The sequence below is a fragment of the Oncorhynchus mykiss genome, chromosome 7 (genome assembly GCF_013265735.2).
Source record: "Oncorhynchus mykiss isolate Arlee chromosome 7, USDA_OmykA_1.1, whole genome shotgun sequence".
Lineage (NCBI taxonomy): Eukaryota > Metazoa > Chordata > Actinopteri > Salmoniformes > Salmonidae > Oncorhynchus > Oncorhynchus mykiss.
Genome location: NC_048571.1, coordinates 38,376,637 through 38,390,358, shown reverse-complemented (window position 1 = coordinate 38,390,358; position 13,722 = coordinate 38,376,637). Strand labels below are relative to the sequence as shown.

At 41.9% G+C, this 13,722-nt stretch overlaps 1 protein-coding gene across 2 annotated transcripts in view; it reads left to right on the top strand.

The window, feature by feature from the left end:
* Positions 1-13,722, top strand: part of LOC110527714 (copine-5) — a 195,640-nt gene that overhangs the window by 109,311 nt on the left and 72,607 nt on the right. For both annotated transcript variants that reach the window (XM_036983207.1, XM_036983206.1), the window contains one exon: positions 7,716-7,779. In XM_036983207.1, the coding sequence (XP_036839102.1) occupies positions 7,716-7,779 (64 nt within the window). The remainder of the gene's footprint in view (positions 1-7,715; positions 7,780-13,722) is intronic.

Here is a 13,722-nt window from a genome sequence, read left to right as displayed (position 1 = left end):
TGCTGCTTTTTTAAATGTTTCTGTATTTAATTTTCAATAAGTGTGCAAAAATGCCTAAAAACATGTTTTCACTTTGTCATTGTGTGTAGAGGGGTGATAAAAAAAATCAGGGTGTAACATAACAAACTGTGGAATACCTTAAGGGTCATGAATACTTTCTGAAGACACTGTATATCAATGGAGGCTGCTGCGGGGAGGACGGCTCATAATAATGGCTGGAACGATGCAAATGGAATGGCATCAAACGCAAGGAAACCATGTGTTTTATGTATTTGATATCATTCCAACAATTATGCTCCAGCCATTACGACAAGCCCATCCTCCCAAATTATGGTGCCACCAACCTCCTGTGCTGTATATGTACAGTTGAAGTCGGAAGTTTACAGACACTTAGGTTGGAGTCATTAAAACTAGTTTTTCAACCACTCCACAAATTTCTTGTTAACAAACTATAGTTTTGGCAAGTCGTTTAGGACATCTACTTTGTGCATGACACAAGTTATTTTTCCAACAATTGTTAACAGACAGATTATTTCACTTATAATTCACTGTATTACAATTCCAGTGGGACAGAAGTTTACATACACTAAGTTGACTGTGCCTTTAAACAGCTTGGAAAATTCCAGAAAATTATGTCATGGCTTTAGAAGCTTCGGAAAGGCTAATTGAAATCATTTGAGTCAATTGGAGCTGTACCTGTAGATGTATTTCAAGGTCTACCTTCAAACTCAGTGCCTCTTTGCATGACATCATGGGAAAATCAAAAGAAATCATCCAAGACCTCAGAAACAAATTGTAGACCTCCACAAGTCTGGTTCATTCTTGGGAGCAATTTCCAAACGCCTGAAGGTACCACGTTCATCTGTACAAACAATAGCACGCAAGTATAAACACCATGGGACCACGCAGCCGTCATACCACTCAGGATGAAGATGCGTTCTGTTTCCTAGAGATGAACGTATTTTGGTGCGAAAAGTGAAAATCAATCCCAGAACAGCAAAGGACCTTGTGAAGATGCTGGAGGAAACAGGTACAAAAGTATCTATATCCACTGTAAAACACGTCCTAAATCGACATACCCTGAAAGGCCACTCAGCAAGGAAGAAGCCATTGCTCCAAAACCGCCATTAAAAAATATCGTACTTTTTAGAGAAATGTCCCCTGGTCTGATGAAACAAAAATATAACTGTTTGGCCATCATTATGTTTGGAGGAAAAAGGGGGAGGCTTGCAAGCCGAAGAACACCATCCCAACCGTGAAGCACGGGGGTGGCAGCATCATGTTGTGGGGGTGCTTTGTTGCAGGAGGGAGTGGTTGTAGAGGGTGGGGTCTGGGGACACTGTGGCCCCTTCCGACGATACCACAGGGCCAACCAGGCAGGATATAACCCCAGACCACTAGAGGGAAGTCAACAGACCCCCAACATACTACCTTCAGACAAGGCTGAGTATAGCCCACGAAGATCTCTGAGTCTTCGTCTCTCACATGGATAGGCTGTCCATTCCATAAAAAATGGAGCTCTATAGGAGAAAGCCCTGCCTCCAGCTGTTTGCTTAGAAATTCTAGGGACAACAAGGAGGTCTGCGTCTTGTGACCGTAGCGTACTTGTAGGTCTGTACGGCAGGACCAAATCGGAGAGATAGGTAGGAGAAAGCCCATGTAATGCTTTGTAGGTTAGCAGTAAAACCTTGAAATCAGCCCTAACCTTAACAGGAGCCAATGTAGGGAGGCTAGCACTGGAATGTACAGTATGTGGGGTGTTAACCTGAGTATGGAGATATAACATAGCCTTTTCCTTACCGTCGTTGAAATATTATGTAATAATCAAATACTTTAATCGTACATTCTAAAAATCTATCCAAAATATATTTATTTTGAAAATTATAAATTATGTCAAATCTACACAGGCGTGTTTTTCCCCATTACCCATCATGTCACTGCTTTCTAACGATGTCTCTACCTTTCTCTCTCTAGTCAGAGGAATACGTTAAGGTTTTCATATTCATAGCGTTTTATACTTGTTTTTCTTTGTCTACCTCAAGAGTATTGTACGGTGATTAAAGCTTGTCAACGCTGATAGTAAGTGCGTGTTTGTGTGTGTGTGTGTGTGTGTGTGTGTGCACACCCAGCACCCACACCCCATTTTGCCCTCTCCCCATTTCGCAGTTGCATTTTGACAGTGCTCTACTTTAATCTTCAAACCCCTGTCTTCTCCCTTGGCTTTGAAGCTGTGTATTAATGGCTCTATTACACATGCAAGGGAGATGGAGAGAACATGGCCGCACCGTCGCTTTCTCTGTTGTACGTTTTTTTGTCTGCTGTGAACAGTGTTCACTTCCGCATCTCATCTTGCAAGGTTCAAATAGCGCTGCTTATTGCGTTGAGTCTTTTCGATCGTCTGTGCGTTTGGTTTAATGTTGTGGTGCCGCGGCAGGTTCTCAATAATGACAGGGGTGTTGTGGAACTCTGTGTCTCTCATTCAGAAGTGTATGTATGTGGTGAGGAGTGAATAGGATCTGATTGGATCTTCTCCCCATTCTCTAGTTCCCTGGTTTCCTTCAAAGGCAAACTGTCTCCTGTTATCTACATTCACACACACACACACGCACGCACACAGAGAGATAGAAGGGAGAGATAGAAAGGAGTGTTCAGATCCTGCAAGGAGACAGATTGCACTGGAGCAACTGCTCATTATCTGAGGCTGTTTTGAAAGGACCATAAAGTTGTGAGAGAGAGAGAGAGAGAGAGAGAGAGAGAGAGAGTGTGTGTCTTGGGGTTTCAGTGGCCTTTGAAGGTTTTCTCAGAACTCGTGGAATGGTGATGAAATAGCCGATAGGGGGAAGGGGAGGGTGTATTTGTGTGATCTCTCTCTACGAAAGATCCATAATGACGTAGTGTGCTGTCTTCTCTCAATCTTGCTGCTCAGAGCATTAACACTTTACCACCCAGTAGGCAAAGTAAGTTAGGTTCATTCTATATTCTGAATGAAAGGCGAAAAGGCATCTGTTCGGACGTTGAAAATGCGTATTGTCCAGAGGTTGAAAATGCGTATTGTCCAGACTTGAAAATGCGTATTGTCCAGACGTTGAAAATGCGTATTGTCCAGAGGTTGAAAATGCGTATTGTCCGGACGTTGAAAATGCGTATTGTTCGGACGTTGAAAATGCGTATTGTCCAGAGGTTGAAAATGTGTATTGTCCAGACGTTGAAAATGCGTATTATCCAGACATTGAAATCAGGTACATTTTCGGTTCAGTATTAAAGTTGAAAAGACGTAATTTAAAGATGTTGAAAAAATATATTTTGCAGATTTCAACTGCACATACATTCTCAATGATGTAAGCATTATATCACAATAATTATGTTTAAACCCATTTAATATAGAAGAGGAACCAACTGAAGATCGCAGCATAGTATATTTATTATTGCTCCCATCTGTCACATGCACTTACTATTCAAAAGCTTTAAAACTGTCAGCGATGATGTTCAAAGTAGCTCAACCTACAGAACAGACAACTTCAACAACAATAGCATTGTCAGTAACAGTTACAGAAGTATATTTACAGAATATATTTTTCTTGCTATGACAGTGATATGTTGTTGTTTATCTATCTTAGTTGAATGCAATGATTGTAAATCGCTATGGATAAGAGTATGTGCTGAATAACCAAAATGTAAATCGAAAACAAACACTTGCAAAGCATTCTGGTTATTATTCTAATGAGCTCCACCCCCCCAAACAAATACAAATGTGGTTGGTCCGGACCAGACCAAATCTGAACGAATCATAGACGCCTAGGCTATGTTTCTCAAGTTTGAACAGCATAGTACAGTACGGCACAGTTCAGTACAGTACGGTACAAGACATTAGAGATTGATTCAGTAGAGTACAGTACAGTTTAATTCAGTAGAGTAAAGTAGGGTACAATACAGTTTATTATACTGTACTATACTCTATTGTGCTGGACTGTATTGTACTGAAACATACTTTACTTACCATTACTTTGGTTCAGACCGGGCCAAAAAATCGGAACTAAACATAAATAAATGTCTGTTTGGGCCAATTGAAGGCTGGTCATACTCTCCATTTTTATTCTAGATAACATTTTCTTTGAAAAAATGCACCAAAAATGCATTGTACGTCTTTTTCCACAATTTGCTCTGGACAGCAAATTGCAAATCCAGGTCCTGGAGTCAAAATAAAGCAAAAATCCAGTGTTCCAAATATTGTATTTATGCGATATGCAAATATGTGCTTTTTTTGTTAATGAATTTTACCCCCTTTTCTCCCCAATTTTGTGGTATCCAATTGTTAGTAGTTACTCTCATCGCTACAACTCCCGTACGGGCTCGGAAAGATGAAGGTTGAAAGCCATGCATCCTCTGAAATCTAACCCAACCAATCTGCACTGCTTCTTAACACAGCGCGCATCCAACCCGGAAGCCAGCTGCGTGCCAGTGTCGGAGGAAACACTGTGCACCTGGCGACCTGGTTAGCGTGCACTGCACCTGGCCTGCCACAGGAGCCGCTAGTGCGAGATGAGACAAGGATATCACTTGCCAAGCCCTCCCTAACCTGGACGACGCTAGGCCAATTGTGCGTCGCCCCATGGTTCGGCCCTGGGCTCGAACCCAGAGTCTCTGGTGGCACACTGCGATGCAGTGCCCTAGACCACTGCGCCACCCGGGAGGCCCCAATATGTGCATATTGTAATAGAATATACAATGTATTCAAGGTTTTAAAAGGCTTCTAAAGTTTGTAATTTCCACTTTAAAACTCAGACTTGATTTGCCCTAACAAAAAGTGTATCAACTCCTACAATAACAACAATATTTGACATTTCCTGTTGCTGCGGGATTCTCTTCCTGCTGTAGCAAACTGGCTGAAATTGAAATCTTAGGTAAATAAGTAGGGGATTTAAATAAAAAGGACAGTTGTTTTAGATCTATTTTACCTTGTGATTGCTGGAGACAAATGTGAAAATAGTAATTTCAGCAAACTGAAAAGCATGACAGGTATTTCGGGCCTCTTTTCCACAATAAAGTATAAATAGCTGTGTCGATATTCCGCATTTTTATTCTAGGCCTGTGGCTTCATAATTTGCAGGGGTGAAATTTGGAGACCCAAGTCGAGGCTGTAATCTATGGAAACCTTTGCGCACTGATGGTAGTGCCAAACCTACCGAGTTGATTAATGCACTCTATAATGTTTTATTTATATGCCCTTTTGATATACATATATATATATATATATATATATATATATATATATATATATATATATATATATATATATACAGTTTCCATTATATTAAATATGAGCCACCATCAGTAGCCACCATCAGTAATACCCACATGCATAATAAAAAATGCCACTTGTGCAGTGATCTTTTAGTTTCCTTCAATTTGTAGCCTACATTTTGCATCATTGCATCATTGCATCGTTAGTTTACCTTTCTTTCCTCTGTCAGGTCTATGCGGTTGTTCACGAGGATGGCTAGCAATAGTGGATCGCGTTAGGCTAACGTAATAGAAGTGCAATAATTTGGGACATGTTTCCTACAGTATTTTAATCCTTGTGGAAGGCAGACCGTACATAGAAGTCTACACCTGGACCCTGGCTCACAGTTCACGATGACTGGACCATTGTCAACACAGTTCCTTGATTAGTGAGGATCAGGATAGATTTCTAGGAGTATTGTTCAACCTATTGTCCGATTTCTGACATTCCAAAATGTAATGGTTTGATCAATTGAATATGGCAACTTTCAAGGCTCTCCAACTCTGTTTATGTATTATTCATACTTTTCTAAACCTGCATAATCTACATGATCAGAGTATTTAAAAATCTACCCATTGGTGCTGAAAAGGAGACAAATATGTGTGTAGTACATCACAGGAGGTTGGTGCCACCTTAATTGGGGAGGACGGGCTCGTGGTAATGGCTGGAGCGGAATCAGTGGAATGGTATCAAATACAGCAAACAAATAGTTTCCATGTGTTTGATACCATTCCATCCACTCTGTTCCAGCCATTATTATGAGCCATCCTCCACTCAGCAGCCTCCACTGATTTACATGGCTTAATAAAATTAAAGGTACACCAAATTTAAAGGGATGGATTTAGATAAATGTACTGAAAACCCTATTGAATTAAAACACCACAATAAATGATTTTGGCCAGCAAGTGGGAGGGTTTTCAGAGTTGAATTCAATTTATTCAGCCCATGCAAGGGAATCCCGCCTGCAAAGCTCATTACGTACCTACATAAGGTAAGTCTGAATACCAATCACTGAGAAGTGAGCATTTCCTTAGTCTGAATTGGGCCCTAAATGAATAAATAAATCCATTCCCTGACCCTCTCCTCTCGTTGAGTGACCTGGCAGTGTAGATCTGAAGGGATCCTTAGGGACCACTGCCTTTTTGACCTCCAACCAGCACCAATGAGCTTCATACTGGAACATCAGCTTCACCATCTAGGAGGGAGGGGATATTGGGAGAGAGAAGTTGAGGCAAAGCGAGAGATGGATAAGGATAATGGGGAATGACACGCATACACGCACACACACACAACCCTGCCCTGCCACCTCACCCATTCGCAGTCCTGTCACATTGTTAAGATACAGCCCCCTCCTCTCGTGACACACGTCCATTGATGAATGAGCAAATTAGCAGACATCCACGCCGGTGTCATTAAACCCCCTGGTCAAACAGAGAGACATCACACACAAACGCACACCAAAGCACACACACACGCACACACACACCACTTCCCTCTAGTGCATAATGAACAGCACAAACTAACAGCTCACTTTAATGGCGGCTGTAACTCTCATGGCTGGGTTATTACAAAGGTCAGAGGAATTATGGGATATTTGAGAAGCAGCCTGTAGTGTCTGGTAGAGGCACGATGGATCCATGATGGGTTTTAATGAGGGTTGGTACCAAGGCTCTTATACACACAGTCGCTAGAAAGAGGGGGGGGGGGGGGGGGGGGGGGGAGACAGAGAGAAAGAGAGAGAAAAACAAAGAGAGAGTGAGTGAGAAGTCAAAAAGGTGCTTTTCACTCAGCCTCAGGTGTTTCCCCACCTCTCCTCTCCTACTCTCTCATCTCTGTCTGTCATCTTCCTAAGTGATCCTCTCGCTCTCTCTCTATCTCTCTCTCTCTCCTTATATATTACCATATTTTGCTGGTGGCTGCTTTGTTCACTGATCTGTAAAACTGTAAAAACTAAAATTATGACATTCATAACACGCTCGTTCGAGGGCATTAGAATAAAACTAAACATATGGATCATAACATTAATCTGTCCAGTTATTATGTCTCCTAAACGGAGGGAAAGAATAGAAGCAGGCACTGCTGAAGGGTGGCAGATGGTGTTTAAAAAGAGAAGTAGAGGAGAACTCTATTCAGCACCACGGACAACAACTCTCAACCTTGCGCTCTGGTTGCGTTCAGCACCATGGACAGTGACAGAGAGTAGCGTGCCGATTCTGGTACATGCAAATGAGTGTCTCATTCTGACCTGGACAACCAGGTGTGTTCCATCTCTAGCTAATTGACATTTCCTGATCAATATGTGCCAACAGATCCAGACACTCTGGCCCTGGAGGACTGGAACTTGGCACCTCTACTGTACAGACACCTCTACACCTGCACCTGGCTAAACGCAACCATGTGTTGTCCTCTCTCTTTCTTTCCCTGTTTTCTGCAGGGGGATAGCTGGGAAGAAATGTGGCACCATAATTCTATCTGCAGAGGAGCTGGGAAACTGTAGAGTAAGTAGAGCTACTACTACCTTCTGACAATACTATCACTGTGAAGTAGACTGTAAACACCACTACCTTCTGATATTCATTTTAACTGCCTTGTCACTATGTACAACTTAAGCATAATTCTCCTGTTACCTGTCACTGCATATCTTCATACTGTACTGTATATAACTGCAGAGGAAGCACAAATCTACCTTCTCACATTACCATCACTGTTACGGCACACAATATCATATAAATACCATAGCACTACTGCTTACTCTTACAACTGCCTATACCCCTCAAATTCAAAATCTAGACCTTGAAACCAGTCCCACTGTTTTTTTTCATTGTTTACATCTAAATTAGGGACTGATTTAGACCTGGGACACCAGGTGGGTGCAATTATATTTCTCAGGTAGAACAGCAAACCAGCAGTACTCCAGATCTTGTAGGGTAAGTTTGGAATACCCTAGACTAATCGTATCATTGCTTATAGCAGATTTATTACGGAGATACTACCGCTTATCATTGCTTCTAAGACATCCTTAATAGCTCATCATGTTGGCACTGTATTCAGTGTTAGTCTGTTACTGCCCGACTGTCTGATTGTAGAGAAACAGTGTGAATAAGGTTTCTAGCTACAGTACTCACTTTAGATGTATGCAGAAAGTTACAGTTGACTTGAGGCCAAAATGTTCAGACAGATTTCACAGATCAGAATGATGGAATACATACGTATCCTTGGGTCCTTGGGTCTACTGGTCACAAAGAGATGAAGCACCTACTTATTGAAGCACACAGGATCCATAAAGGAGACAAACGGGACATACAGTACAGAACATCCTTGGAGTTGTCTGAGAGACTTTCAACCTAGCTGAAAGACAGTTGATGTTTCTAACCTTTCAAAGGATGTAGCGTCCCTGTTCAGCTATTAGAATGGGATGGGACTGATTTACACACACACACACACACACACACACACACACACACACACACACACACATTTCACACATACTTTTAAGCTTACCGTATGCTTCCCAGTCTAAACAGTTTGTGCACACAAAACAAAATCTTGAGGCAAGTCAAAGTTCGGTAGCGGAAGTCTACGCCCCCTTCGTAGGTGATTGGTCAACAGTATCACAGCTAGTAGGAGTGGGAAAATGAAGTGTTTGTTGTCATGGAATGAGAGACGACTAGTTTTCAAGCACATTCTTTCACTTGAGAAATACTGCGAAATACTGCGAAATACTGCAACAAACATCATTAAGACTAAGACCTCTTCGGCCACAATGTCAAAATAAATGACAGATTTCCTGATACATCTTTGATTAATTTAGTCTTTTGAGGAATTGTTTCTGGCTATGTTGTTGCTACGGTGGCCCAAGAGGGACAAACAACAGTAATATTGTAGTTCTCATTTTTCAAGCGAATGTCTTTAGGGAGTATACGAGCACAGACGTTCGCTTAGCCAAGTTCTACTAGGTGCCAACCGAACCGGTGTATGCGGCCACCTTTACCCTAATAGTGGACACAACTGAATGCATTTAAACAAAATGTGTATTCTGCATTTAACCTAACCTCTTTGACTCAGATAGGTGTGGGGGCTGCCTTAATTGACATCCATGTCATTGGCACCTTGGGAGCAGGTGTTGTTGGGGGGTTAACTGCCTTGCTCAAGGGCAGAAAGACAGATTATTCCACCTTGCCGGCTCGGGGATTCAAACCAGCGACCCTTCGGTTACTGGGCCAATGCTCTTAACCGCTAGGCTACTTGTCACTGTAGCCTGGGATGGGTGTGATATGTCAGTGGAACGGTGTGTATCTAAGGAAATGACACAGTGAGATGATGAGAGGAGGTTGAATGGTCCCCTTGGCTCTCCTAGCTCTTCACTGGGCTCCACTGAGCTATGGCATGACAGATTATATCTATGTGATATCTAAGCTCTGTCATCTCTAGGCTCTGTAATCTTTGTCATTTATATGGCTCTCAGTACTAGGCTAGATCTGACACTGATGTGAGAGACATATAGGGACAGACAGAGAAAGAGGAGAGGTAGGGAGGGAGAGAGGACAAGAAGAGAAATAGATGGGGGAGAGGATGGGGAAATAAATACAGAGAGGGACATAGAGAGAAACAGTCAGGGAGAGATGGAGAGAGAGGGAGACAAAGAGAGAAAAAATGACAGACCCAGAGGAAGGAATCAATAGTGGATTATATTGATGCTCTGTGCAGCTCTGACTGTAAAAGCTACTACAGCTGATCGTAATGTGTGACTAAATGGGCTTTAAATAAAACCCAGCCGTCTGACTGACCTTGTATCAAACTGACTGGGGGACAATAACGTTACAGTACAGCTGTTAAAAGGACCAGTAGACTTGTCACTGACTAGCAATATGTACAGTAACAAGACCAGCACAGTGAGAGAGACCACACACACACACGTACACAAACACAGCCATGCATGCACACACACTCTCCAAACACACACACTTACAAACATACGCACAATATACGTACCCCCTATAGCAACCCCATGTGGCACCAAACAAACTAACACAGAGATTTATTGTCATGTTTCTCTCATCCTTCTCTCCCCCTGTCCCAGCCTCTTCCTTCAACAGGGGCTCTAAATGAATCACTATGTCCCCTATCTTCTCTCTCTTTATTTCTCTCTCCCTCTGATCCATGTGTCTTTCATGCCTCCCTCCGTTAAAGCAGCAGGTATGGAACTAACAGGACTTGCATCCCTTCTGTCCTTCCTGCCTATCTCTCCTTGTATTCCAACGTACCACCACCACCCACCCTGTTCCCTTATTTCTCTAAAAAAGCCTATATTCATCCCCTTCTCTCTCGTCTACACCACCACCACCAGCACCCACCCTGTCCCCTTCTTTCTCTCCCAACCATTTCTTCATTCATCACCACCACCCTGTTGCCTTCTACATTACCAAAGCATTCTTCATCCCATTCCCTCTCCTCTTTACCACCACAGACATGATATATGATACCCAGCATTCACAATACCAAGCTTTTCTCTTTTTTTTCTCACTCTCTCCGTCATTCTCCTCTACCTCCTGTGTGTTCCTGTCCCCAGGCACCCCACGGTCCCAGCAATCCTCCCCACCCCGTTCAAATATTGATAAACTTATTCTGCCCACCTTACCCATCCAATGTTGATCACAGGGGGGGTTTGTATCATTTGATTTACACAACATGCCTACCACTTTGAAGATGTAAAACATTTTTTTATTGTGAAACAAATAAAAAATAAGACAAAAGCAATTACAGCTGCAAGTCTCTTGGGGTATGTCTCTAAAAGCTTGGTACATATAGCCACTAGGATTTCTGCCTATTCTTCAAGGCAAAACTGCTCCAGCTCCTTCAAGTTGGATGGGTTCCGCTGGTACACAGCAATCTAAAAGTCATGCCACAGATTCTCAATTGGATTGAGGTCTGGGCTTTGACTAGGCCATTCCAAGACTTTTAAATGTTTCCCCTTAAACCAATCAAGTGTTGCTTTAGCAGTATACTTAGGGTCATTGTCCTGCTGGAAGGTGAACCGCCGTCCCAGTCTCAAATCTCTGGAAGACTGAAACAGGTTTCCCTCAAGAATTTCCCTCTATTTAGCAACGTCCATCAATCCTTCAATCCTGACCAGTTTCCCAGTCCCTGAGGATGAAAAACATGGTTGGTATTCTTGGAGTGATGAGAGGTGTTTGGTTTGCGCCAGACATAGTTTTCCTTGATGGCCATAACGCTCAATTTTAGTCTCACCTGACCAGAGTACCTTATTCCATATATTTGGGGAGTCTTTTGCTTATTTTTTTCTTGAAGCAATGGCTTTTTTTCTGGCCACTCTTCTGTAAAGCCCAGCTCTGTGGAGTGTACGGCTTAAAGCCTATGGACAGATACTCCAATCTCCGCTGTGGAGCTTTGCAGCTCCTTCAGGGTTATCTTTGGTCTCTTTGTTGCCTCTCTGATTAATGCCCTCCTTGCCTGGTCCGTGAGTTTTGGTGGGCGGCCCTCTCTTGGCATTCCGGCTTTCTAGCCATTGCCGCTCCATGTTCTCATTGTTCCATTTGTTTTGTCTTGTTCCCTGCACACCTGGTTTAAATTCCCTAATCACACTGCATGTACTTAGTCCTCTGTTCCCCCCCATGTCTTTGTGTGAAATTGTTTTGTTGCGTGTTGAGTGTGATGAGCCAGACTGGTTTTTCTCCCGGGTATCGTATTTTGACCCGTTGTATGTATTTGTCATACATTTGTATATTTGTGAGTGATTTCGTGCTTATTGACTTTTACCTCTGGCTGGAGGATTTTTGACGCAGTTGCGTCTGTCTTTTGTGCTTTTTCCAAATAAAAGGGTGCCTGATCACAACTCACTGCTCTCCTGCACCTGACTTTTTACCAGCAGTGCACAACATTGACAATTTACTTTATTTAGCCTGATCAGTGGAACAACTTTCATTCTTAACAATGTGCTAAAATATAGGGTAATTAATGTGCTTGGCAGCAAGAAAACTACTATTATTCCCCACACATATTTTATTATTCCACTTCTTCCCAATTTTGTGTAATCACAAATTTGAAATATGACATGCCTCCTTGTGTCTTTTGAAAGTGAGTTAAATGAGGCGACGTATTTTCGCAGTGATTCATGGACAGTTTTTAATAAGGTCATACAGATAAACAATGGATATTGAATGCTCCAGGAATCAAAAAATAGATGTATTTTATTTTACTATTGTGCACATGCTAGGCAGAGATGGTAAGGGGACTCAACTCATAAACGCATCATATTTTTTTCTATGCAGAGTAAGATCATGGTAAGGATCTTCAACTAGTAGGAATAAACCACCGGAATACTGATATTCATTTGATTTTTCTTCAGGGTTGGGTGATTATGCGAAATTAGCCCTATTTTAAATTTGCGACTTCGACCCCAAATTACAAAATGTTTGTGTTCTTACCTTGAAAGCAGTCTATGGACAAGGAGACTGCAATCTATGATTTGGTTACCGACTGCCATCAACCATTAATATTAAAAGATCCTGTGCAGAGCCTTGCTGTAGTGATAACACAACAAGGCTCAATCACTGCTTCCAACCTCCCCACTGTTTCTAGCATTTGCCTGTCTCCCGATCTCATTTCATTACTATCTGAATAAAGTGTCAAACTACCTAAAAAAATATTTAACATTTTAGCATACATTAAATGTACTGCCCCCAAAAATCTCAAAGGAACAAAGTCATCAAATTCTGAGTGTTCATTTAATGTAAAGCATCCTGAATACACCTGACCTATGTTTTATTTATTTGTTATCATAAAAAAAAAGTTTTTTACCCTGGCCTAAGCCATGTCAAAACACGTAGAATTGCAAGAATTTAGCTTTAAAACTAAAATAGTCCTGGGGGAGGACGCCCAGTCCAGCAGTTGTGCCAAGGAATGAAATTCACAAAGAAAATCTCACTCCAAGCTTTCTTCAAAAGTTGGCAGCCCTGAAAACCAGTCTAATAGGCCTCTCTCTCATTTACACGTTGGAACATCTGTTTTTGGGAAAGTCTGGGAAATTGTCTTTTTTCAATAGAAATGGCGCATGTCCTGTTGTAGCGTGCCTCTTTGTTCAAATTCGCATCGCACTTTGAAGTCAACCCGGTATGGGTTGGCCTTGGTTGGCAAGCTCACATTCAACAAATCTGATCTGTGGATATTCCCACTTACAGTACCAGACAAAAGTTATTTTTTTTAAACTATTTTCTACATTGTAGGATAATAGTGAAGACATCAAAACTATGAAATAACACATGGAATAATGTAGCAACCAAAAAAAGTGTTCAACAAATTAAATAATATTTTATAAAAGTAGCCACCCTTTGCACACTCTTGGCATTCTCTCAACCAGCTTCATGAGGAATGCTTTTCCAATAGTCTTGAAGGAGTTCCCACATATGCTGAGCACTTGTTGG